This window comes from Bos javanicus, chromosome 27 (assembly GCF_032452875.1).
Source record: "Bos javanicus breed banteng chromosome 27, ARS-OSU_banteng_1.0, whole genome shotgun sequence".
Taxonomy (NCBI): domain Eukaryota; kingdom Metazoa; phylum Chordata; class Mammalia; order Artiodactyla; family Bovidae; genus Bos; species Bos javanicus.
In genome coordinates this window covers 32,621,302-32,648,233 of record NC_083894.1, presented here as the reverse complement: position 1 = coordinate 32,648,233, position 26,932 = coordinate 32,621,302, and the positions used below count along the sequence as shown (strand labels likewise).

The following is a 26,932-nucleotide window of genomic DNA, read 5'->3' as shown; positions in this document are numbered from 1 at the left end:
TCAACCTTCCAATGCAGGGGATGCATGTTCGATCCCTGGTCAGGGAACTAAGATTCCGCATGTCAAGGGGCAACTAAAAACACACCACAAATACCAAGCCTGCATGCTCTGAAGTCTGCACACCACAACAAAAGATCTCGAGTGCTGCAACTGAGACCCAATGCAGCCAAATAAATAAGTTAAATTCAGTTCAGCTCAGTCAGTCGTGTCTGACTCTTTGCGACCCCATGAACCGCAGCACGTCCGGCCTCCCTGTCCATCACCAACTCCCGGAGTCCACCCAAATCCATGTCCATCAAGTCGGTGATGCCATCCACCATCTCATTCTCTGTTGTCCCCTTCTCCTGCCCTCAATCTTTCCCAGCATCAGGGTCTTTTCAAATGAGTCAGCTCTCCACATCAGGTGGCCAAAGTATTGGTGTTTCAGCTTCAACATCAGTCCTTCCAATGAACACCCAGGACTAATCTCCTTTAGGATCTCCTTGTTGCCCAAGGGACTCTCAAGAGTCTTCTCCAACACCACAGTTCAAAAGCATCAATTCTTTAGTGCTCAGCTTTCTTCATAGTCCAACTCTGACATCCAGACGTGACTACTGGAAAAACCATAGCCTTGACTAGACAGACCTTTGTTGGCAAAGTAATGTCTCTGCTTTTGAATATGCTGTCTAGGTTGGTCATAACTTTCCTTCCAAGGAGTAAGCGTCTTTTAATTTCATGGCTGCAATCACCATCTGCAGTGATTTTGGAGCCCAGAAAAATAAAGTCTGACACTGTTTCCACTGTTTCCCCATCTATTTGCCATGAAGTGATGGGACTGGATGCCATGATCTTAGTTTTCTGAATGTTGAGCTTTATGCCAACTTTTTCACTCTCTTCTTTCACTTTCATCAAGAGGCTGTTTAGTTCATCTTCACTTTCTGCCATAAGGGTGGTGTCGTCTGCATATCTGAGGTTATTGATATTTCTCCTGGAAATCAAAACCTTTGAGTTCCTTGACTACATTTGCACCCTGGAGCACACAGAAAGACAAAATCATACCCTGTTGAGGATTAGTTGACACTTTCTACATAAGACAGACTGAAGTTTTACAGTGATGTCTGGGACGATGTTGACCACTTGCCTCCAGGTCTTTGTTCTAGGGGAACATTCCATCTGGAGGGTTCATGACTCCAGATAAAGTGTTGTCTGGCCAATCTTTAGATTGATTCACAATATCCCCCTTGGTATCAAAGGGCCCGTCTTCTCGTTAAGGACCTCACACTCATTTGCTAGGTTTTCCTCCATCTTTTTCAATCAAGATTGGAAAGACGCCCTTTGTGAAAGTCATTCAGTAGCTCCCAGGGGGGCTGCAGCAGCTCTTGGGGTCCTGTCAAAGAAGAAATGCTGACAGCTGAAGGACCCCAGTCTTGAGATAGGTGAAAGAAAGAGCAAAAGCTGGAATTGGGGGGTGTATGTCAGACAGCAGCCCCTCCAGCTATGGCTTCTTCCCCCCGTTCTTCGATGTGCCCCAATGGCGGGCATTTTCTCTAGAATTCAGTGAACTGAAGGCTACATTCCATAGCAATGGTTTTATTATCTCAGCATTGACAACCCACCGAAACCCCTCCCCACCTCTTCTGCCACTGTCTTCATGTTAACGTAAAAGAAGGGAGAGGACAAGCCTTCCTGGTCCCTGGTGTCCCTGGTAAAGACTTGCCCTAGTCCCTTCTGCAAACGCCTCTCCTCTTCCCACTAACGGAGACGTGGTCAAGGGGTTGCTCTCAGGTCAGAATCTGATTCTGTAACCGGAGGCTCTCTTTCTTCTGGACCCCACTCTTGTCTCTGCCCCAAGGTGGGCGGTGTTGAGGGACAGGCAGGTGGAGTCTGAGACACCAGGAGTGAGTGATGAAAGATTTGAGCCTCCAGGACAGACTCAGGGGGTGTGGCTAACTCCCCCTGGCTTCAGGAGCCAAGCACATTGATGGGAGTGAGGTGGGGATGTAGGTCTTGATCACATGTGGGTCATGGGTGAGATGGTTGTAGCAGAAAACGAGGGAGAGAAGGTCACCTTGGGTCACATCCCCCACCCCAGTTGTCTCTGCCTCTGGCTGCCAAGTCTTTCTGTCTTCCCGCTGCTAGACTCCACCCAGGAGGGGCTCTTTCAGGCTGATCCCATTTGTAGGAAAGTGAATTGCACCTTTGGGGTATGTTTTGAGAGGGGCCAGAAGACTTGTGTATCAGTCAGTCAACCCAAAACACTGTGTAACAACTACACAAAACTCAGTGACATAGAGTAACACTCACTGGTTCTCCTGATTCTGCAGGTTGACTGGAGTTGACTGGGCCTGGGTGGATCTAAGCTGGGCTTTGGTGGGCCTGCTTGGTTCCAATCCGTGTGTCTCTCATCTTCCTCATGAGGCCAGTGCAGTATCCTGGATTTCCTCGTGTGCCAAAGCCTAGCGGGTAAGGGCACAGGTGGAAATACTCAGGGTTTATTGGCCAAAGCAAATCACATGGGCAAACCCAAAGTCAAGAGTCTGGGAAAACAGGACCTGCCCCCAATGTGGGAGGGCACACTGCAAAGACCACCCACACAGTGGCGGATGCAGAATCAGGGACCCACATAGAACTGATCAAGGTCCCCCTAACAAAATATCTTGGGACTTCCCTGGTGGCCCAGTGGTTAAGAATCCTCCTGCCAATGCAGGGGACATGGGTTCGATCCCTGGTCCGGGAACTAAGATCCCACATGTCACAGGGCAACTGAACCCATGTGCTACAACCATCGAGCCTGGGCTCTAGAGCCCACACACCTAAACTGCTGAGTCCATATACCGCAACCACTGAGCCTGTGTGCCCTAGAACCCACACTCCTCAAGAGAAGCCACGGCAACGAGAAGCCTATGTGCCACTAGAGATGACCCATGCTCACTGCAGCCAGAGAAAGTCTGTGTGCAGCAACAAAGACCCAGCAGAGCTATAAATAAATAAATTAAAAATATCTCCCCTCAAATACCTCTGGTGAGGCTTAAATCCTTGCTCTTCCAATTACTCCTTGGCATTAAAATATTGTCCATATAAGGCCCTAGTGAGAGATAGAACATTTGTGCCCAATACCTTAACTTTTCAGCAGCCTTATGCAATTAGCAGACACAGCGGTTCTGAAGGAGTGGGGGTCAGGGCAGAGACATTCTGAAGGGAAGTTGGACTGCATGAGGTGGGGTGGCCGGAGTCACCCTCTCCTGAACATTCCAGCCCTTTGCACCTGCCCACTCTTACTGTCATCCCCATGTTAGGAGAGAGCTATGGAAATTCTTCATCTGCTCAAAGAAACATACAGCATTGCAGGTGACTAGAAAATTCCTGAGTTGGAAAGATTAGGAAAACAGCAGTTAAGTCTGTAGGAAACACATCCTCGGCTTCGCTGTGATGTCAGAATGTTTGTCTCATTTTGTTTTCTGTTGGGGCACTGGAACACGTGAGGATGGGTGGGCGGCTGCGTGGGAGCGTGGAGGTCTGTGTTTGTATGCGTGTGCTTGTGTTCATGTTTTTGCCAATATGCCTGTCTCAGTCATGCTCAAAAATCTGTCTTCTTAGGCTGGGAGCAGAAAGAGGTTTTCATTATTACACAATATTATCACCAAATAGTGTTTTTCTTTTTTTTTTAATGTGAGTTAAGAGGATTGGACTTCTGAATACAGTTAAAAAGAGGTGTGTGTGTGTGTGTGTGTGTGCTGTGTATCGTGTGCTGTGTGCCCTGTATCAGCGGTAGGGTGTACACAGATGTCTTCACCCTACAAGCTCTTCAGTTCTATTTCTGCTACTACCAAAATGGATTTGATACATTAACTTAGCAATTACAGTTATAGGAAAACTGTGTCTTAGTTAATTACATATGACTTCTGATAGTAGGCTCTCTTATCTACATATCTATCCATATGTAATTTTTAGTCTATTTAGTGACTTCTACCGCAATCTTTTTTTTTTTTTTAACACACGGGGGTGGGGGAGGTAGGAGCTGATTTTTTTTTTTTTTTGCTGGCTCTCAGGCAATGATTCCTCCTGGATTTAAATTCAGTTGTAGTTCATAGCTAGGTAGATTAGTTCCTTGTGAATACACCTCTCTCAGTCCTATCCCCTAAAAAACCTCCGAGCATGTATGCATAGAGGAGATGGTAGATTAGGTTACCGGGAAAGGAAATGTACAAATGTATTTTTGCAAGAAGATGAACTGATGGTAGCAGCAAGTTGCTGAGGAAGGCAGTTTGTGTAAGAGCAGGGCCCTGGCTGCCGGGGCCCATCTGTCTCTGCTGTCACTCTCTCTCCGGCTGCCTGTGCGGCTTGCAAGTGGGCCTGGACTTCGCTGTTGCCTCCCTCCTTTTTCCTCCTCCCTCCACAGGAATCTTGTCTCAGTGGGCCCCAGACGCATGAGCTCCAGTGGAGGGAAATTAGGAAAGAACTGATAAGGCTGATAAGTATTACTTTTCCAGAGTCCTGCATCTGTAGCCTGTCTTGGTCACGGCTTGGCCAAACTTCATGCCCAAAAGCCCCTCCCAGGAAATCATGGTCTTCCCCATGCCTCCGGGAGCTGGTGAACACAGGAGGCAGGTGGGGTTAAGAGCCACTCATAATCTAGCCCTTTGTAGATTCCAGTTCCCTGATCTCGACATAGTGTTAATGATGTACTAGTAAATATACAGCCACAGGCCTGGCAGCTAAGAAGCAATTCTTGGCTCCTCCTGAATCCTCCCCTTGGGGTGCTGCTCAGTTCTTTGGTTTTGCTCCTTCTTAAGTCTCTCTCTCTCTCTCTACACACACCCACACACACACACACCCACACACATCCCCCCCTCCAAATTCTCATTCTTTGTTCCCCATCTTGTCGGCCTCCCATTGAAAACAACAACCAACCACTCCAAACCCTCTCCGAGGTAAAGTACACAAGTCCACCCGCCATGGCATATTCAGTTCAGTTCAGTTCAGTCGCTCAGTCGTGTCCGACTCTTTGCAACCCCATGAATCGCAGCACGCCAGGCCTCCCTGTCCATCACCAACTCCCAGAGTTCACTCAAACTCATGTCCATCGAGTCCGTGATGCCATCCAGCCATCTCATCCTCTGTCGTCCCCTTCTCCTCCCGCCTTCAATCCCTCCCAGCATCAGGGTCTTTTCCAATGAGTCAACTCTTCGCATGAGGTGGCCAAAGTATTGGGGTTTCAGCTTCAGCATCAGTCCCTCCAATGAATACCCAGGATTTATCTCCTTTAGGATGGACTGGTTGGATCTCCTTGCAGTCCAAGGGACTCTCAAGAGTCTTCTCCAACACCACAGTTCAAAAGCATCAATTCTTCGGCGCTCAGCTTTCTTTATAGTCCAACTCTCACATCCATACATGATCACTGAAAAAAACCATAGCCTTGACTAGATGGACCTTTGCTGGCAAAGTAATAGCTCTGCTTTTCAATATGCTATCTAGGTTGGTCATAACTTTCCTTCCAAGGAGTAAGCATCTTTTAATTTCATGGCTGCAATCACCATCTGCAGTGATTTTGGAGCCCCAAAAAATAAAGTCTGACACTGTTTCCACTGTTTCCCCATCTATCTGCCATGAAGAGATGGGACCAGATGCCATGATCTTAGTTTTCTGGATGTTGAGCTTTAAGCCAACTTTTCCACTCTCCTCTTTCACTTTCATCAAGAGGCTTTTTAGTTCCTCTTCATTTTCTGCCATAAGAGTGGTGTCATCTGCATATCTGAGGTTATTGATATTTCTCCCGGCAATCTTGATTCTAGCTTGTGCTTCTTCCAGCCCAGTGTTTCTCATGATGTACTCTGCATATAAGTTAAATAAGCAGGGTGACAATATACAGCCTTGACGTACTCCTTTTCCTATTTGGAACCAGTCTGTTGTTCCATGTCCAGTTCTAACTGTTGCTTCCTGACCTGCATATAGGTTTCTCAAGAGGCAGGTCAGGTGGTCTGGTATTCCCATCTCTTTCAGAATTTTCCACAGTTTATTGTGGTCCACACAGTCAAAGGCTTTGGCATAGTCAATAAAGCAGAAGTAGATGCTTTTCTGGAACTCTCTTGCTTTTTCGATGATCCAGCAGATGTTGGCAATTTGATCTCTGGTTCCTCTGCCTTTTCAGAAACCAGCTTGAACATCTGGAAGTTCATGGTTCACGTACTGCTGAAGGCTGGCTTGCAGAATTTTGAGCATTACTTTCCTAGAGTGTGAGATAAGTGCAATTGTGTGGTAGTTTGAGCATTCTTTGGCATTGCCTTTCTTTGGGATTGGAATGAAAACTGACCTTTTCCAGTCCTGTGGCCACTGCTGAGTTTTCCAAATTTGCTGGCCTACTGAGTTCAGCACTTTCACAGCATCATCTTTCAGGATTTGAAATAGCTCAACTGGAATTCCATCATCTCCACTAGCTTTGTTCATAGTGATGCTTCCTAAGGCCCACTTGACTTCACATTCCAGGATGTCTGGCTCTAGGTGAGTGATCACACCATCGTGATTATCTGGGTTGTGAAGCTCTTTTTTGTATAGTTCTTCTGTGTATTTTTGCCACCTCTTCTTCATATCTTCTGCTTCTGTTAGGTCCATACCATTTCTGTCCTTTATCGAGCCCATCTTTACATGAAATGTTCCCTTGGTATCTCTAATTTTCTTGAGGAGATCTCTAGTCTTTCCCAATCTGTTGTTTTCCTCTATTTCTTTGTATTGATTGCTGAGGAAGGCTTTCTTATCTCTCCTTGCTATTCTTTGGATCTCTGCATTCAGATGCTTATATCTTTCCTTTTCTCCTTTGCTTTTCACTTCTCTTCTTTTCACAGCTATTTGTAGCTTTGAAAATGGCTAGACAGCCATTTTGCTTTTTTGCATTTCTTTTCCATGGGGATGGTCTTGCTCCAGGTCTCCTGTACAATGTCACGAACCTCTGTCCATAGTTCATCAGGCACTCTGTCTATCAGATCTAGTCCCTTAAATCGATTTCTCACTTCCACTGTATAATCATAAGGGATTTGATTTAGGCCATACCTGAATGGTCTAGTGGTTTTCCCTACTTTCTTCAATTTAAGTTTGAATTTGGAAATAAGGAGTTCATGATCTGAGCCACAGTCAGCTCCCGGTCTTGTTTTTGAAGACTGTATAGAGCTTCTCCATCTTTGGCTGCAAAGAATACAATCAACCTGATTTCGGTGTTGACCATCTGGTGATGTCCATGTGTAGAGTCTTCTCTTGTGTTATTGGAAGAGGGTGTTTGCTATGACCAGTGCATTCTCTTGGCAAAACTCTATTAGCCTTTGCCCTGCTTCATTCCATACTCCAAGGCCAAATTTGCCTGTTACTCCAGGTGTTTCTTGACTTCCTACTTTTGCACTACAGTCCCCTATAATGAAAAGGACATCTTTTTTGGGTGTTAGTTCTAAAAGGTCTTGTAGGTCTTCATAGAACCGTTCAACTTCAGCCTCTTCAGCATTACTGGTTGGGGCATAGGCTTGGATTACTGTGATATTGAATGGTTTGCCTTGGAAACGAACAGAGATGATTCTGTCATTTTTGAGATTGCATCCAAGTACTGCATTTCGGACTCTTTTGTTGACCATGATGGCCACTCCATTTCTTCTAAGGGATTCCTGCCTGCAGTAGTAGATATAATGGTCATCTGAGTTAAATTTACCCATTCCAGTCCATTTCAGTTCGCTGATTCCTAGAATGTTGACGTTCACTCTTGCCATCTCCTGTTTGACCACTTCCAATCTGCCTTGATTCATGGACCTGACATTCCAGGTTCCTATATAATATTGCTCTTCACAGCATTGGACCTTGCTTCTATCACCAGTCACTTCCACAGCTGGGTATTGTTTTTGCTTTGGCTCCATCCCTTCATTCTTTCTCGAATTATTTCTCAACTGATCTCCAGTAGCATATTGGGCACCTATCGACCTGGGGAGTTCCCCTTTCAGTATCCTATCATTTTGCCTTTTCATATTGTTCACGGGGTTCTCAAGGCAAGAAAACTGAAGTGGTTTGCCATTCCCTTATCCAGTGGACCACATTCTGTCAGAAGTATATAAATTCGAATGGTAAGATGGACAAATTATGATGAAGTTGCGTGTGTAGAGTGTGGAATTTGCATCTTGTCTTCTCAGCCGCTGCTAAGTCACTTCAGTCGTGTTCAACTCTGTGCGACCCCATAGATGGCAGCCCACCAGGCTCCCTCGTCCCTGGGATTCTCCAGGCGAGAACACTGGAGTGGGTTGCCATTTCCTTCTCCAATGCATGAAAGTGAAAAGTGAAAGTGAAGTCGCTCAGTCGTGTCCGACCCTCAGCAACCCCATGGACTGCAGCCTACCAGGCTCCTCCATCCATGGGATTTTCCAGGCAAGAGTACTGGAGTGGGGTGCCACTGCTTTCCCCGGTCTCCTCAGGAAGTGAAAACACTGGAAAGTACATGGGTACTTTGCAGATGTGAGGTCAAGTCCTATGGTTAGGGTTAGGGTTTTCACAGTTCACGCTAAGTTGCATGTAACCTTTCTGATGATCAGGGATACTGGCTAAATAATGAATTTACTTTTACAGGAGAATCACTGTCCTTATTCACTCCTCTAAGTTCAGTCTCTTATTAAGAGGCTCCCCGCTGTTATGCTGTGTGCTTTCTGGGAAGGATCTGCTCAAGGCTGATCTTTGCTGTTTCTAGTTTTACTGGGTCCCCATCTCTGTAGCAAGACATCATGGCATGAAGCGCCTCCAGAGCTGTTTGGAAAATTGTGCTGCTGAGTGAACCCTTCGGTTAGCTTAGCAGCCAAGAAGTCTGGGGCAGGACCAAGGTGTAAGGAGCGGGGTGTGAATGGGTCCATGTTGGTTGTACTTCAGGAAGTCCATGCCTCCTTAGAACACTGTGTTCACTCAACAGCTCTCTACTAGACACAATGACCTTTCTCTCCTTCTTTTTCTTTTTTTTTAAATTACTTTATATGGAGGATAGTCAATTTACAATGTTGTGTTAGTTTCAGGCGTACGGCAAAGTGATTTGGTTATACATGTACAAATAGTGATTCTTTTTCAGATTCTCTACCCATAGAGGTTATTACAGAATCTTGAGTAGAGTTTCCTATGCTATACAGTTGGTCCTTGTTAATTATCAATTTTATATGTAGTAGTGTATATATGTTAATCCCAACCTCCTAGTTTGCCCCTCCCCCACATGTCCCCTTGGGTAACCCCAAGATTGTTTTCTAAATCTGTGAGTCCATGTCTGTTTTGTAAATAAATTCGTTGGTATCATCCTTTTAGATTCCATATATAAGTGATACCATATGGCATTTGTCTTTTTGTTTGATTTATTTCACTTAGTATGATCATTTATAGACCCATCCCTGTTATTGCAAATGGCATTATTTCATTCTTTTTCATGGCTGAGTAATGTTCCTTTGTACATATGTACCACATCTTCATTCATCCGTTGATGCATGAAGCATCATGCATCTTAGGTTGCTTCCATGTCTTGGCTATTGTGCCGCAGTGAACACTGGAGTGTACAATTACCTTCCTCAGCTTTTCAGGTGCACAGACTGAGGCCTGGTTCTTGGGGTCCCAGGGGGACAGAAAGCCCTGTGACCAGATTGGCAGAGGATGGAACCAGGAGTTCTGTTTCCAGTCTGTGCGCTGGCCCCTGGACTCAGCAGCCTGGGATCTACCCCTGCAGGTGGAAGTATCACGAAGGCCGTGTTTGCTGTCGTCTTAGTCTGCTTATATATACATTTCTTCTATTTTAACGGGGTGTGGGGTGGGGGGGCGGGAGGCTTCACATAAACAATGGTTGCTCTTCCACATCCTGGGGTGCAGGGGCGGCGGGAGGCTGCAAATAAACAATGGTTGCTCTTTCACATCCTGCAGGACTTCTTCCTTGTTGAGTATACGCCATGAGGCGCATGCGCGCATTGCAACTCGCGCACATGCGCACCACACACACACACACACACACACACGCAAGTTTTCATATTAGTTTCCTGAGTTCATGGATAAAGTCCAGAGCTGCCAAAGCTCCCACTACTTTGCCATGTCACACTAATAGCTTCCAGATCCCATCACATATTAAATTCATGCGGCTTCAGCGAAGCCATCTATTTAATGCAATTCGCTAAATGCCTGCGCAGCCCCGCTGACAGTGACATATTAGTTTTGCTGCCTTTTGCAATCTGATATCTCTGAATTTGCCACCGTACTAAAGATTTGATTAATGTGGTTCCATTTGGATGCAGTAATTGGCTGCGACTGTTGTAGAAAATAATCAGGCTTTCATTCCTTACAAGTGCACGGACATGCTAATGAGAGAGTGGGTTAATTAAGCCCGCGGCAGAAAGCGACAGTTACTGATGACTGTTATGACAAACCACCGACTCGGCATTTGGGAGCAGGACAGCAAATTTGCACTTTATGAAATTACAGGAAAACTAGGACATAAGGAATAAATAGTTACATCTGTTTGGTGAAAGGGTGGGGAGAAGAAAGTGGGGCTCAAGGGGGAACAGAAAAGAATCCGCGAAGGATGCTCTCTGGAGAACAGGGCCCTGAGTGCTGGACTCAGAAGCCAGAGACAGAGACCTCCTGGGCTTCTGTGGGTGCTATGGACTGTCCTTGAGTGACAAGGGGCTGGCAGTATGTGACACACCCAGTGTAGCCCTTGTGTTACGGACTTTCTGCAAGAGGACCAGCCGTAGCTCAGTTGCCTAGAAACAGAAAGGGATTCGGGGAAGGAGAGGGAGACGTGAAGGGAGAGAGCAGGGCACACCTGCGCTGAACCCTCTCACCTGTGACAGCACCTGGGGAGGGCGGTGGTCCCAGGAGGGTTGTGTGGCTCTTCCCTCTTTCCCGAGAAGCTGGTCTACATGGAGGCCTAGGGTGACTCAAATGCCCAAGGCTATTTTGTTAGCTTTTCAACTCACTTTCTCTCTCCAAATGGATTTCTGCTTCTGGGTTTGCCTCTCAGAGCCAAACCCAGCCTCCCTTCTCTGCACTGGGCAGGGCGTCCTCAGCTCTGCTGCCCAAGCCTCTCCACCATCCTTCTGTCTCTCTAAACCATTTAGGTCTCAAGGGACTGAGATTCCTGGTTACCCTCTGGGGTTCTACATGGTATGTGGACTTACAAATACTTCATCTCTTCCTAACTAGTTTGGAAGGGGCCTCTGGAATTTCTCTGCTCAAAAGTACCATTGGCTTCTTTATTTCAGTCATCATTTATCTTTTTTTTTTTTTCTCCCAACCAATAATATTTATGATATACCTAATAGATGTGAAGCACTGTGCTGGATATGAGGACGAAACAAAAAAGAATCTCACGTGGGCTGGGGCCTGCCTTTCGGGAGCTTCTAGACAAGTAGAGGAGAAAAGCCACCTTTCTGGATCGCAAAGAGTGATGAGTGTGATGAGAGCAGAACAGATGACGAACCTGTGGGGATTCAGAAGGAACAAGACGACTTCTCTCCAGGCACAGGAGATGCTTGATGGAAAAGGAGGCTGTGAGCCCAGCAGTGTTGGAAAGGGCGTGGCAGGCAGGGAAACAGCAGGAGCAAACCGATGGGACTGGGTGGGTGACGGGGTGTGTTTGGGGAGAAACGGGGGCCGGAGCCGGACAGTCATCTGGGGACAAGTGGCAAAGCGTCCTCAATGTCCCTGAGGAGTTCAGGTTTATTCTGCAAGCGATGGGGCATTATTGGATATTTTTGGAGTCCAGAATGTCGGAATCAGAGCTGCGCTTAAGAGAGATGCTTTGGGGAGCAGGAGTGTGGTGTAGGACAGCAGTTGGGTGGAGAGGTGTGGGGAGAAACTAGAGGTCAGGGAGGAAGCCATCCTGGTGTCCAGAGAGCCTGGGCTGGACCTGGAAACAAGGGTTGTGATCGTGAACCCGGGTGGATCTTCTCAGGGTTGTAGGGCTACCCTCTTAGAGCAGCCACCCTTCTAGGCTTGCTTTGAGCTCAGAGCCGGGGTAAGAAGATTCCTGGGGGAGATTTCTGAGCAGAGTCAGCTAACTATCACAGTTGAACTTGCCTGGGATGACGAGTCTCTTCTGATACATGAAAAGGAGGGTTTACACTGTAGACACAGGAGCTTTATCTGCTTCTGTGTTTAAGAAATGGGGCAGCAGAAAGCTCGCTAAGTTGTTGAACCCCATTCTGTCCACAGAAACTCAGTTTGTGGATGCCAGTCCAGGAACTCCACTGGGGCACCCTGGGAGGGCATTTATCCAGTGGTCTGCTATTCTTTATGTCCTTAGGTCATCCATTCTCCCCACCTGCCCATCACCACTTTCCCCCCAATCCCACTAAAAAAGATACCAGTTTGGGGGTTGGCCAAAAAGTTCGTTTGGGTTTTTACATAAGATCTTCAGAAAAATCTAAACAGACTTTCTGGCCAACCCAGTAGATACATAAATTCCCTAACTCCAGTATTCTTGCCCGGAGAATCCCATGGACAGGGAAGCCTGGTGGGCTACAGTCCATGAGATCGTAAAGAGTCAGACATGATTGAGTGACTAATATTTCATTTTTTTCATTTACATCATGAGCACAGGTAGCAGCAGGGTAAGAAGGACATTCTGTTTACTGAAGGCCTACTATGGCCAGGACCTTACTTTATTTGTTATAATTCTTACCTTATGGATGATGACACTGGAACTCAGAGAAGTAAAAGAGAAGCCTAAGTTTGCATCACTAGCAAGGAGCAGGCAGGGCCAGGTGTAAAAACTGGATTTGTCTGATGCAAAAACTGGGCTCTTTCTCTTGACTCTTGAGAATTCTTTTTAATTTATTGGCTGTGCTGGGTCTTTGTTGCTGCACATGGGCTTCCTCTAGTTGCTAAGAGTGGGGACTACTTTCTAGTTTCGGAGCATGGGCTCTAGAGCACAGGCTCAATAGTTGTGGCACGTGGGCTTTAGTTGCCCTGTGGCATCTTCCTGGAAATGAAGCCGTGTCTCCTGCATTGGCAGGTGGATTCTTAACCACTGGACCACCAGGAAAGTCCCAGGAATTCTTTCTGCTACATGGGATCTTAGTAAATTTCTTAGGTAGGACCAGCCTAGACTCAGGCAGAACTTATGTTTGTGCTCTGGCTCTGGCATGAGCCTGTCCTTCCTCTTATCCCATCTGGTATCCTGCATCACAGCAGGTATATGCTGTCCAAAGAGGTGCTTGGACACTTGAACCCATGAGTTTTGCAACTCACCATGTTCTAGGTGCTTCATGTTGGTGGGTTGAAGGAGTTCCACTGTTCCAGCCATGGGTTTTTTTTTTCCTAAAACTTTAAGCTTTTTATTTTGTATTGGGGTATAGTCAATTAACAATGTTGTGAGTTTCAGGTGAACAGAGAAGGGACTCAGCCATGTACATACATGTATCCATTCTCCCCCAAACTCCCCTCCCATCCAGGCTGCCACATAACATTGAACAGAGTTCCTTGTGCTGTACAGTAGGTCCTTGCTGGTTACCCATGTTAAATATAATTGTGAAGAGTTTTCACCGAGTCTGGAAGGAGATTGGAAAGTATAGACCCAGAGAGGTAGACTTTGGCCCACATGGTCGACATGTCATTGGCAAGTGTGGTAGTCTTATGTTCCAGGACTGAGCCATCCTTCTTTGAAAAAGCCCTAGAGAAAGGGGGAAAGGTACCAGTGACTTGGTCTCTAAGGAGAGCAGGTGTGTAAGGAATGGGGCGGCACTTCTCCAGTCATTGGGAAGCATCGCCCCTCACTTGCCAGAATAACTGGACCCTCCTAGACCTGCCTCCAGCCTCCATCGATGAGGTTTAGAAGCCTGGGCACCTGGGGCTGCCTGGGCGTGAGTGATTTGGACCAAGAATTTTATGGTCTGCAAATGGCTTTCAAATGTGCTTGGAATTACCCAGAGCGCATTTTCGACACTTCAGTTGCCATCTTCATATTTTTTAGTATTTGCAGCTTACCTCTGTACCATCCTTTTCTCTTTCTCAGCACTTCCCTCACGTCTTGGTTTTTCCTCTTGCTCTTTGGAAAGGCTTTGGACTTCAGCATTTCCCTGATGCCTCGAGCTACGCCCTCTGCTCTGCTGTTTTTTTTTCTTTTTTCTTTCTTTTTGTTCTGGGTTGAATAGTGTTCCCTTGAAAATGTATATCTCCCTGGAACCTCAGAATATGACTTGTTTTTTTTTTTTTTGAAAATAGGGTCTTTGCAGATATGAATAATTAGGATGAGGTCATACTGGGTTAATGATTTCCTTGGTAGCTCAATGGTAAAGAATTTGCTTGTGATGCGGGAGATGTGGGTTCAATCCCTGGGTCAGAAAGATCCCCTAGAAAGGGAAATGGTAACCCACTCCAGTATTCTTGCCTAGGAAATCCCATGGACAGAGGAACCTGATGGGCTACAGTCCATGTGGCCCCAAAAAGCTGGACATGATTTAACAATTAAGCAACATATTGGGTTAGGGTGGCCCCCGATTCCAATGACTGGTATCCTCAGAAGAAGAGGCAAGGACACAGAGACACACTGGGGAGGCGACCGTGTGATGATGGAGACAGTGATGGGATGATGCGGCCACAAGCCAAGGCCTGCTGGGAGCCACCAGGAATTGGAAAAGATAAGGACGGATGTTTCCATAGAGCCTTCAGAGGGAACACTGATATGTGAATACCTTGATTTGGGGCTTCTGGCCTCTGGAGCTGGGAGAGAATACATTTCTGCTGTTGTAAGCCACCTAGATTGAGGTCATTCGCTGTTGACACGCCCTCTCTGGTGACTTAGGGCTATATGACTTGAGTCTCCATTACCTCCTGTCCCCCAGGGCAGGAGCTTAGGGATTGGTTGGTTTTAATATCCATCCATTTCCAGCCAGGGGCTCATTTCTTTCTTCATTCTGGTCAATTCTCGAATCCAAGTTGACTCCCTCCTTTGAAGTTGCAGACACGACATCCTCGAGATAGATCGTTGGGAGAACTGTGCTGTGTGTATGTGAATTGAACATATTCTAAGTTCCAGGCCTCTTCACGACCTAGATGATCATTTATTCTTACACAAAACAGTCCCTCCACTAATGTTTGATCCTGACTTTAGAGCCCTCCTCCCTGTGTGTTGGGAACAGGAGGTGATGGGCTGTGTTTTGACCACCCCCAGCTCTTCCTCATGCCCTTCTGAACACCAGTGGGAGATGCTCTAGGAAGTTCTGCCCGCTTCTCCGAAGGCAATGTGACCCTGACTTTATTTATTTTTTTTTTTTGCACCATCAAGCTTTTCTCTTTTACCAGGCATTCCCCCCTCCTGCCGGGTCTCCCTTGTTTAATTGTGAAGGCCTTGCTTCTGGGGGCTGTCAGGGGGGCTTTGCTCATTTCATACCTGACAGGACCTCTCCCAGAAACCCCGGAGGGAGACACCATTAAAGTGTTTTATGCCAGTGGGGGAGAGGTGGGTTTCTGTCCAATAAAACCCAAAGCCATTGAACAAGCCAGCTCCCGGGTAATTACTGGGCCGGAGGAGATAGCTTCCATATGCCGGGTGGGCGCTCATAGACCAAACCTGCATCTGTTCCCTTTGTTCTGTCAGAGAGCAGAGCCAGGAGGGGGTCTGACCTCGAGATAAACCCTCCAGCGGAGCCCTCTGCCGAGCTTCAGGGGAGAAAAGGGGGCTGGGGGAGGTCAGGGGGGCAGCAACATCTGGCAAAAGGAAGGGTGGGCGAAGGCGTGGGGTGGAACAGGCTGGGGGCTGGGCTGCCTGTCCATGATCAATACAGCCAGCTACCAGAGGACATCAGAGAACCATTCATTAACGAGCTCGTTAAGTGATTGATAGGCTTAATTTTCCTGTCAAATGCGGACTTCCCCTGTAAACATGTCAATTGGGGAAAGTTCAAGCTTGTCACTTGGATTTATGGCTGGAATAACATGTAGGTGGAAAAGAGAGGGCAGGTCCCCAGTGACCCATGGGGGCTGCTGTGAAATGGTCAGGCCAGCGTGTCCAGGTGCCTCCAAGGCCCTGGGCTTTTTCTTTTTACAGCTGAGATAACAACCACAGCCTGGTTCTCACTCTCTCAGCCTCAGAGGCATGAAGCGAGGGCGACCTTGCGGCTGCTGTTCCCACCTCTGCAAGGTCTGTCCCTGGGGTGATTCACTGATTCATCTAGGAATCCCAAGGGACTTCCCAGAGTTGGGAAGACCGCCGTCCCCCCCACCACTGCCGTCCTCACCAAGCTGGGCTCTGGGAAAACAAATCCTCTCCTGGAAGATCAAGACTGAAGGAACATGGGGGATTTCCCGGATGTTCCAGTGGTTAAGACTTCACCTTCCAATGCAGGAATTGTGGGTTAGATCCCTGGTCAGGGAGCCAAGAGCCCACAAAAGGCCAAAAGAAACCAAAACATTAAACAGAAGCAATATTTTGACAAATTCAATAAAGACTTTAAAAATGGTCCTCATTAAAAAAAAAATCTTTAAAAAAAGAACGAAAAGAAAAGAATACTGAAAGGCCTAGTCGTGTGACACGAACAAGCCATCAGCTCCTCAGTGATCTGGAAAATAGCTGGTGGCACTCGGGGGACAGGTTGGAGGGGAGGTGGGCACAGGGGAGTGGCCCACTCAGAGCAAGTGGAGGGCTGGTAGGGAACCAGCTGCAGCCCGAAGCCTAATGGGTGGTCCTGTGGGGAGCCCATTTCTAAGAGGCTCGGTTAATGCTCCGTGTTAAATCAGCCAAGCACGGCCACGCTCCCCACATGCCGAGGAAATACAGACACGAGACAAGTGGGCATTTTGGATAATTGAAAATACGGTTCAAAATCCACTAGGAGCCATGAGAGTTGTGATCACGAAGATTACGGCAGAGAGGTTTTTCAGGACCTGGCTGCGGGTGCTTTCACCAGCACAGTGATGGAATTTGGCCTTGGACACGTTCTGTCCTCTTCAGGGTTAAAATATACTTGGTTTCGTATGGTGGACTTTCCTCCCTGGCCTGGCCGTGGACCACCCGAGGGCAGGGGCCTCTGTGTCTCATGCCTGCGTGTCTCCTACGACATCTGGCAGAGAGCCTGAGCGCAGAGCCCCTGCCCCAGGTCAGACGGGCCTGGAGTGCACACCTGCAGGGCTGGACCTCGTCAGCTCTCACCGCCTCTGTGCTGGGGCTCCAGGACCTTCATCCCCGAGACCCTCAGTGCTAGGAGACTTAGGGTGGGGGCAATTATCTCTGGAAATTGACAGGTGGAAACTGACAGGCTTGCCCCAGCAGCTCTTTTCAAATAGGTGTGTGTGTGTGTGTGTGTGTGTGTGTGTGAGTATGTGTGTGTGTGTGTGTGTGTGTGTGTGTGTGTGTGTGTGGTCAGCCCTTACAAATGACAGGCCCTCCTGGCGTTTCCTATCACAGTACATCATTAGTGGTCTGGAGATGTGCTATGTCTGGAAATACACACCAAACTACAACTTTCTGAGTGACACCAAACTTGAGTGTCACTCAGTCATGTCTGATTCTTTCCGACCTCATGGACTGTAGCCCTCCAGGCTCTTCTGTCCATGGGATTCTCCAGGCAAGAATACTGGAGTGGGTTGTCGTTTCCTTCTCCGAACACCAAACTCGGGAGGCTCTAAGTCTGCAGGCAGGGGTCAGGAGGGATGCCTAACCATGCTTTGACATTCCCTGAGTTCTTTTTCTGGACCTGCAGGGTGGTCCACGTGTATAGGCTGGCTTGCACTTGAATGTTCTCAAAGTGGGTCCAGCAGGAACAGCAATAATAACAGCGGCAGAGCTGTACCTTTTTGAGCACTTACCTTGTACTCCCTGACCAGGCCTCTGATTCTGTGACAAAACCACAATTCCGTCCCTGGCCTCACGGGGACTGGGGGCTGGAGCCTGGCCAGTCCGCAGCCTCCAGGGGCCAGGCTTCTCGATAACTCCTCAGACAGTCCACTACCACAGTAATCTTAAGGAATTGCAACACATCCGGCACCTTGGTCGGAAATCTGGATGTTTGTTTTTGTGGCAGGATCTCTGAGCACCTAGTGGCAGGGATGATCTGACAAGAGTTTTAAGTTCAGACCCGCAGAACCATTTTTCTTCCTTATCTAAGTGCTGGTGTATAATAGGAGCTATATTATGGCACTAATATTCTCTTGAATTGAGCCTCTGGAAAGCTGCCAGGACCAAGTTTGGACCCCAGCAAAAGCCCTGTTGGAAAGCGTTGTGGGGGAGGGGCTGGGAGCCCATCTGTCATGGAGCTGCCTCTTGGCAGGAATCAGACCCTCCCTTTCCTTTACTGTGGTCAGGGCCATTGAACCCAGACCTGGACACCCTCCCTTCAAATACTATTGCATTCCAGCCTGTAATTATTAATTATTTTTATTAAAACCATCTCTCTTACTTATTAAGCACCTATTAAGTGCCGCCAGTCCATGCTAAAGGAAATCAGTCCTGAATATTCATTGGAAGGACTGATGCTGATGTTGAAGCTCCAGTCCTTTGGCCACCTGATGTGAAGAGCTGACTCATTGGAAAAGACTCTGATGCTGGGAAAGATTGAAGGCAGGAGGAGAAGGGGGTGACAGAGGATGAGATGGTTAGATGGCATCACCGAAGCTACGGACATGAGTTTGAGCAAACTCTGGGAGATAGTGGAGGACAGAGGAGTCCGGCTGCAGTCCCTGGGGTCACTATGAGTCGGACAGGACTGAGCATCTGAACAGCAGCGACAAAGTGCCAGGGACAGCCCAAGATACTTAGCAAGCGCTCTTTCTGTAATCGTCACAATAGCTCTCCCGGGAGGAACTCTTGTTACCTCTCTTTAAAGATAAACTGAGGCTTAGAGAGCGGAAGTATTAACACTGGTTGGCCAAAATGTTCATTTGTTTTTTTCCCCTTAAGATGTTATTAAAAAACCCAAATCAACTTTTTAGCCAACCCAATACCTTCCCTAGGGCAGGGAGGAAGAGGTCTGCTTGCCTCTGGAGCCTTGTTCTCAGGCAGGCAGCTTCCCAGACTCTCAGTTCTCTTATCTAAACCTCCTGTGTGTGTGTGTGTTAAGCTGCTTAGTTGTGTCCAACTCTTTGCAACCCCATGGACTGTAGCCCGCTAGGCTCCTCTGGGAATCATGGGATTCTCCAGGCAAGAACACTGGCATGGGTTGCCATTCCCTTCTCCAGGGCATCTTCCCAACCCAGGGATCAAACCCAGGTCTCCTGCATTGCAGGCAGATTCTTTACTGTCTGAGCCACCAGGGAAACTTCCTTGACATAATCCGTTTTCCAAAGTGGCAGGAGCCTGAGACACAGCCCCACGGCTGCTTTCCCCCTGGTGTCTTCTTGTTTCCTGACCTGGTGTCTGGTCAGAAGAGGCAACAGGTTCTTTGCAGTGTGATGGGATGGGAAGGACTCTAGTCTATGCTTTGCCTGTGTATCTGCGGCAGGCTCTTCCTGGTGAACTGAGGGGTTCGTTCCAAGTGGTCAAGTCTAGAGGAAGCAGATGGGTCTCAGTGCCAGGTTCCCTCAGGCTGTAAGAAGCAGTGAAATCCTTGGAAGCTTCCAGACCCTGCACCCCCTCTCGCACTGGTGCTGTCTCTGGGTGCCTGTTGAAACCTGTACTTTTTGTGTTCAAACTTGAAGTCATGTCTGACTCTTGCGACCCCATGGACTGTAGCCCACCAGGATCCTCTGTCCATGGGATTTTCTAGGCAAGAATACTGGAGTAGGTTGCTGTGCCCTCCTCCAGGGGATCTTCCCCACCTAGGAATCAAACCTGCATCTCCTACGTTGGCAGGCGGGTTCTTTACCACTATGCCAGCTGGGAAGTTGATACCTGGATGTGGCATTTATTTGGGTACCAGGTTCCTTTCTCCCAGGACTTTTGGAGAAAGAAGCAAGAGGATGCGCCCTGTGTTTAGTAAAACATATCTTTCTGCCCTACTCAGCCAAAAAGTCCTTGAGCCCAGGCATTTCCATGGTAAAGAAGATTTTGATCAACGGCCCCATTTCCAAGAGACAGGGAGGTTCTTTAACTTGCAGGAAGCACAACCTCTGTCTGGGCTGGAAAGTCCCGAGCTCCTCGCGCTGGCATGAGCCCCCGGGAACCAGCAAGTGAGATGAATTGGGAGCCTAGAGCGAAATATTCGGCTTCATGCAATTTAGTTTCTTTCTACTACTTGCTTAAAATTCTGCGGAACAATTAAATCTTGAAAGTGTCTCATGAATGCCTTGGGCTCCCTTCTCCTTCGGTTTTATTGATTGTATTTGATATCACTCACAAGAGCAAGAATTTTTTTTTTTTTTTTGGAAAACATTTAATAAGACAATTTGGTTGGAATCCAAAGAAGAGCAAGTCCACCAAGTGGGAAAGCATCTAAACTATAGCAGCTGGCTCAGCTCACGAGTGGAAAAGCTCACATCATTCTGTCCACAGCCTTCCTCCGGTTGTCTTTGATCAGGGTCTTGACTGGGACCAGGTCTGAATGAAGGCTGGGTGTTCCTGCCTGTGAGTATGTAGAGTGTCCTTGGAGATGAAGCCAAAAATAAACACTCCAGGCCAAAAAGTTATAAATGAATAAATAAAGGTTTAAGGACCCTGTAAGGAGACAGTTGAGCAAAAGAAATTGAACATAAGGATCTTCTCTTCTCTTCCCCAAGCGGGTTACATTGTACTTGTAACTTCCTGTACCAGGTAATCCAGCTGAGTGACTTAATGGCACGTAATTCAGGTGTGAGGGAGCCAGTGAAGGTAAAAATCCACCATATGTGCTGTGTGTGCTCAGCTGCGTTTCTGACTCTGTGCGACCCCATAGACTGTACGCCACCAGGCTCCTCTGTCCATGGGATTCTCCAGGCAAGAATACTGGAGTGGGTTGCTGTGTACTCCTCCAGGGGATCTTCCCGACCCAGGGATCAAACCCTCATCTCATGTCTCCTGCATTGGCAGGTGGGTTCTTTACCACAAATGCCACCTGGGATAAGCAAACATTTATTTCATTTTTTCCGATCACCTCTTGGCAAGCTTTTCGCTCATTCCCCACCCACGCCCCCCCGCCCCAGCCCCAACCAAAGTCTTCTAGATGTCTGAGCAGAGGGGGATGCAAGTGAATTCACAACCTCAGGATGACTGATGAAGCAAGGATGTGCTGCCTGGGCTTCTTTTTAAAAATCCAGGTGAAAAGGTGTTTGAGAATAATAAAAGCTAAGCACTGCCTCCTGTCTATCCTGGAAGATGGGCTCCTTGCCCACAGCATGGAGGTGTCACGAGAAATTTCTAATGCAAAGCCACTGCCAAGGTGGAGATGATGGTTTCTGAGCAAAAGGCGAATTGGAGGGGCGAGGAGGAGGAGGAGGAAGATGACTGCACTGGGCTTTGATGGCCTTGTGCTTTCGAGGCCGGAGAAAGAGGGGATGAGCTGCAGCTCAGTGCAGAACCACCATCTCCGGTGGGGGCGGGGGTGGGGGAGCGGCACAGCTGCCTTTTATAGGTTTGGAATGAAAAATGTTTTTAATTAAGGAGTGGAATCGGGGCTTTTAGTCTCGCTCCATGCTATGTACCTGTCAAACCGGCTGGATGGGAACTGTGTTCTGACCTCTGATCCCCACTTTCTTTAACCAAATGACTCGGGGGAAAAAGCTGAGGACCAATGAACATCAGAGAAGATCTGAGGCTGCTTGTGGGGTCACCCTTGTCATGCAGAATATACACCCCGATGCAAGGGACATCCCCACCCCATCGTGAGTGACTGACAGCATGAATCCAGCTGCCGGCTTGGGGAAAAAAAAACAAAACGTGGGTCCCTATCGCCACTGGCTGTGGACAAGACTAGGGGAACCAACAGAGCTAGAAAAACAGAGAAGAAAAATGAGGACAATCAAAATTTAGAAATTAAAGAAGAAACAATAGAAAGGTAATGATGCAATAGTCTCACTTGATGCAACTCCTCCTTTACCCCTTCCCAAAGAACCGCCTCCCCACCAAGAAAAAAACAACTCTGTAAATGGAAGGGAAATTGTCCCATGGAGGTGACGGCCCTCCTGGCAGACCCACAGATAGCAAGGGTGGGCAGCAGCTCTGTGAAATTTCGGGAGCCGGCAAAGGAAAGGAGTGACCGGAAGAAACCGCTGTTCTCTTCTAGTGACAAACGCGATGGTTGCCTGAGCTCAGCTTCTGGAATTTTTTTCCCCATTTTTTTTTGGAAGGCCTCTCAGTTATAAGGTGCTTCCAGATGAGATGAGAGTCCTTCCCTAAATATTGGGGAGACTCTTGGGAACTAAGGCACGAGTTGGTCATCCTTTTGATCAAAGCAGGGGAATAGCCATCTCTATGCCTTTTCAGGCCCTCATATTCACATGTTCCTGTGGAGTTTCCTCAGTTAACTCATCTTCTTCCGTGCCGTGAAAACCCCCACCTCAATTCTTGAAGACCCAGTGAGGGCCACGCTAATTCCTTTCTAGGTCCTAAGTACTAACTACCCACCCTTTCCTTTACAGGTTCATAGAAGTTGAAGAAAACTTTGATTGACATTAAATACATGCATGCTGAAATGAACGCCCCTCTTGATTTCTAATTAAACTTTGGTGTAAGTTCACCAAGGCTGAACTGCTCTCCTTCCTGACCCCTTCTTTGCCTGCTCCCTCCTTCTCTCCTTCTGTGTTTCTGCTTTGCCGGTTGCTTAAACAAATGTTTAGTCCATGTATCAGTACTAGGTTCTGGGTGCTAGTACTAGGTTCAGGTCATAGATTACTCCTCAGGAAGGGTTCTCTTGCTGGTTGAAAATAATTGCTCCTCTGCCGGGCTTGTTTCTCCTCCCTCCTCTTCCCTTCCATCCTTCATTCACAGTCTTGAAGATGTGGCACTTATCACATTGTATTACGTTTAGCTCTTTATGTGACTGTCTGCCCTGAGCTGCCAGCTGCTTCAGGGCACAAATGCTATCCTTCTTTCTTTGCATCTCCACTGCTTAGCAGTTCCTAACCCCTGGATGTTGAAAGGAACTGAATTCACAGCAAAGGAATGAAAAGAATCAGAGGCAAACCATGGCAGGTTTTTGGAGTCTTGGTGGAGATAAGTGATGCTTGCTCATGGACTAAATCTTGCTTTCTTTAAAAAAAAATAATTAAAATTGAAATATAGTTGATTTACAATATTGTATTAGTTTCAGGTATATAGTAAAGTGATTCAGTTATACATATATATATGTGTGTGTATGTATGTGTATATATATATATATATATATTCTTCTCAGAATATTTCCCATTATAGTTTATTACAGGATATTGAATACAGTTCCCTGTGCTATACAGTAGGTCCTTGTTGTTTATCTATTTAATTAAATTTATTTATTTGGGCTTCCCTGGTGGCTTAGTGGTAAAGAACGTGCCTGCCCAAGCAGGAAAGTGTCGGTTCGATTCTTGGGTTGGAAAGATCCCCTGGAGAAGTAAATGGCAATCCACTCCAGTATTCTTGCCTGGGAAATCCCATGGACTGAGGAGCAGGCTACAGTCCATGGCCTTGCAAAAAATTGGAACACAATGTATCGACTAAACAACAACAACAACATTTACTCATTTGCTGTCCCAGGTCTTAGCTGCATCACGCAGCATCTTCCACTGAGGTGCCCGGGCTCTAGTTTTGGCACTCGGGCTCAGCAGTTACAGTGCGTGGGCCCAGTTGCTCCCGGGCATGTGGGGTCTTAGTTCCCTGACTGGGGACTGAACCTGGGATCATACAGTGTTTGTCTTACTCTGTCTGGCTTACTTCACTTGTTATGACCGTCTCTAGGTCCATCCACGTTGCTGTAAATGGCAACGCTTCATTCTGTTTTATGGCTGAGGAATAGTCCACTACGTGTGTGTATAGGCTTCCGTGCTGGCTCAGTGGTAAAGAATCCACTGCAATGCAGGAGACACAGGAGAGGCAGGTTCAGGAAGATCCCCTGGAGGAGGCCATGGCAACCCACTCCAGTATTCTTGCCTGGGATTCTCCAGGCAAGACCGAGAAGCCTGGCAGGCTACAGTCCATAGGGCCACAAAGAGTCAGACAGGACTGAAGCAACTGAGCATGCACGCACGTGTGTGTGTGTGTGTGTGTGTGTGTGTGTGTGTGTGTGTATTTATGAAAAGTGAAAGTGTTAGTCACTCAGTTGTGTTCAACTTTTTGCAACTCCATGGACTGTAACCAACCAGGCTCCTCTGTCCATGGCATTCTCCAGGCAAGAATACTGGAGTGGGTTGCCATGCCCTCCTCCAGGGGATCTTCCCAATCCAGGTCTCCCACATTGCAAGAGGATTCTTTACTGTCTGAGCCACCAGGGAAGCCCAAGAATACTGGAGTGGGTAGCCTATCCCTTTTCCAGGGGATCTTCCCAACCCAGGAATCAAACTGGGGTCTCCTGCATTGCAGTATGCCACACTGAAGATCTACTCCTGATATTCTGCCACTGTCAAAGGCAGGGATGAGGGACTGCTCTGGCGATCCAGGGGCTAGGACTGTGCACGCCCAATTCAGGAGACCCAGGTCGAATCCCTGGTCAGGGAACTAGATCCCACATGCTGCAACTAAGACCCAGTGCAGCCAAATAAATAGATAAAATATTCTAAAAAAAAAAAAGAAGCAGGGATGATGTGATTGATCAAATATACCCTCTCATATAAATTATCTATTATATCTTATCATTGATACATATACATAGAATATACCCCCATAGTACATTGTTCACCATGCAGAAAGTTACTGAACAAGTTACATTATATTGGTTTCATTTTCTTTGTTAGACTTACTATTTCTCTTATGATTATGTACAAAAAATTATTGACTGATTTTTATCACGTTTAGTATCCGGCGTTACATTATAGCCAACAGAAATAACTGCTGATATTTATTGAGCCCTTACTATGTGCCAGACATTCTTTTTGGCACTTTACATATATTAACTTATTTGCTTGATACAGCAAACCTACGTGCAGCTCAAACATGATCTGTAATTGATGCTATTATCTTGCTTGGCTGCAAATAAAAATTTCATAATATCCTATAAGCAAATGGTTAGCAATACAGGTGGGAATATGGGTAGAGGGATTGAACCATTGTGATTTAGTGAGAGTATTTATCTAATCCACACCAGCACGAATTCCGTTTGATGGCTTAAGAAAGAAGTGTTGACATCAGGATTCATAAACATTTTGACTTGGGGGAAGGGAGGTCTAATGTCATTGCGGTGGTGTCTGTCTTGGGCAGAGTCTCAACAAGAGAGCAGGTAAGGGAAGAAAGCCCTGCCCTCTGTCCCAGCACATTCTACACTCCTGGTAGGAGGGAGCTTTAGGGATCCCATTGGTTCATCTAACTGCAATGATGAATGTGAGTCTATGAGTCTAAAGCATGAGAAGAGCTGGGACTTGCTGGGACTCCCTTCACTGCACTCCTAGAGAGATGTTTGCCATTATTTATTGGTGATAATTCTTGCTCTTAAGTCAAAACATGGAGGCTGAAGGACTAACAGACTCAAGAATTCTAGGGGGCCTCACTTTCTGTTCTTGCAATGTGACACACAACTGGACCTTAATTCGCCTTAGTTGAGTGAATCAGCAGATTCCTTTCCAGCCTACACTGGCACCGCGATAGCAATTTGCGGTCTTATTATGTTAGGTTCACACCCTATTAGTATTTATTTTAGTTAATATAATGCAATTAGAGTATAATCATATCAGCAGCTTTCAGATCATGTCAAAAAAATAAAAGTTATTGGAATAGCAGGGCTAATGGAAAGTGATGGAAAACAGTTAATGTGTGGACATGCTTGGATTGAGTTCGGCATGAGGAGAAAGTTGGAGAGGAGGAGGAGGAGGGGGAGGATCAGAGCTTTGGCTCCTCCTGAGACCCTGGTTGAAGTGCTCCAGGGCTCACGCATGCCTCGCCTCTGTATTCTTTCCTGAATGGGTCCTTGATCCTTTTTTTTTTTTTTTCTTTTGAGACAGAGTTTTCTTTGGGTGTGACCAAGAAAGTGGTCTTAAGGTTGATCATGGGAAGACAGAGATGGAGATTCTAATTCCAACTTTTCTCTGAGTGGCTCTGTGACTTGGGCAAACCTTCTACCCTCTCTGGGTAGTCCTCACCTATAAAACAAGGAGGGTGTCCTAGATAATAATAAGGTCCCCTGCCTGTCATTATATTTAATGATACTATGAATTCTCAGAGCCTGAGCTGAGCTATGAGGCCCAATAAGCTGATTGTTTTTTTTGTTTTTTGTTTTTCCTTTTGGCCAGAGCACTGGGCCCAGTGGCCACAGAGGACCTGCACTTCAGCGCTGTGCAACTAGTGGGTACCATTCAGTCCCTGCAGCCCTTTGCTACCAGCTGTTCTAGGACCTGGGTGGTCAAGGGTGGGCAGGTACTTCCTTCAGAGGATGTTAAACTTCATAATGCCTGGGTTGGTCATGCTTCCCCATTCCACGGTCCTTCCTTCAGCCCCTTGGATAATCCTGATTTCCCCACCTATGAAGTGGGTGGGTGGGGAACTGACACAAGCTGAGTGAAGAAGAAACAGTCGTCCACGAGCCAGATACCATTTCCCAAGGGTCCTTTCGTTTGGGCGGTGCTGACTCCCCCTCAGAAGGGTGCCGCGCCATCTCTGGGTCCTGGCCCAACTTTTGGATTCTTTGTTGTCTCTGAAGCGTGACCACAAGCAGCTCATTGTTTGGCCCTGTTAGGTATGGTGCCGGTGGTGCAACTCTGAGGAAATAATTAACACTTATTTCTGAGGAGAAGCCTCCAGCCGGATCCGCACTTGTGGTGGCGCATACATCTCGCAAAGAATTGTTATTTAAGCAATAATCCTTGAGAAATTGGTCGTTACCCGCATTAAACGACTCAGCCCATCGCCAAGGATGGTTAACGCTCTAATAAACTGGTCATTAACTGCAGTAACAATGAATTTCGAGGGGATTATTGCTATTATAAACCTTAATCAATGGTTTATAACAGC

At 47.1% G+C, this 26,932-nt stretch overlaps 1 protein-coding gene across 1 annotated transcript in view; it reads right to left on the bottom strand.

Moving 5' to 3' along the window:
- The window catches only part of LOC133240110 (solute carrier family 35 member F2-like), a 64,533-nt gene extending 37,957 nt beyond the window's left edge, over window positions 1–26,576 (bottom strand). The window contains exon 1 of the mRNA XM_061404733.1: window positions 26,514–26,576. Within this exon, the coding sequence (XP_061260717.1) occupies window positions 26,514–26,576 (63 nt within the window). The remainder of the gene's footprint in view (window positions 1–26,513) is intronic.
- Between the last annotated feature and the right edge of the window lie 356 nt (window positions 26,577–26,932).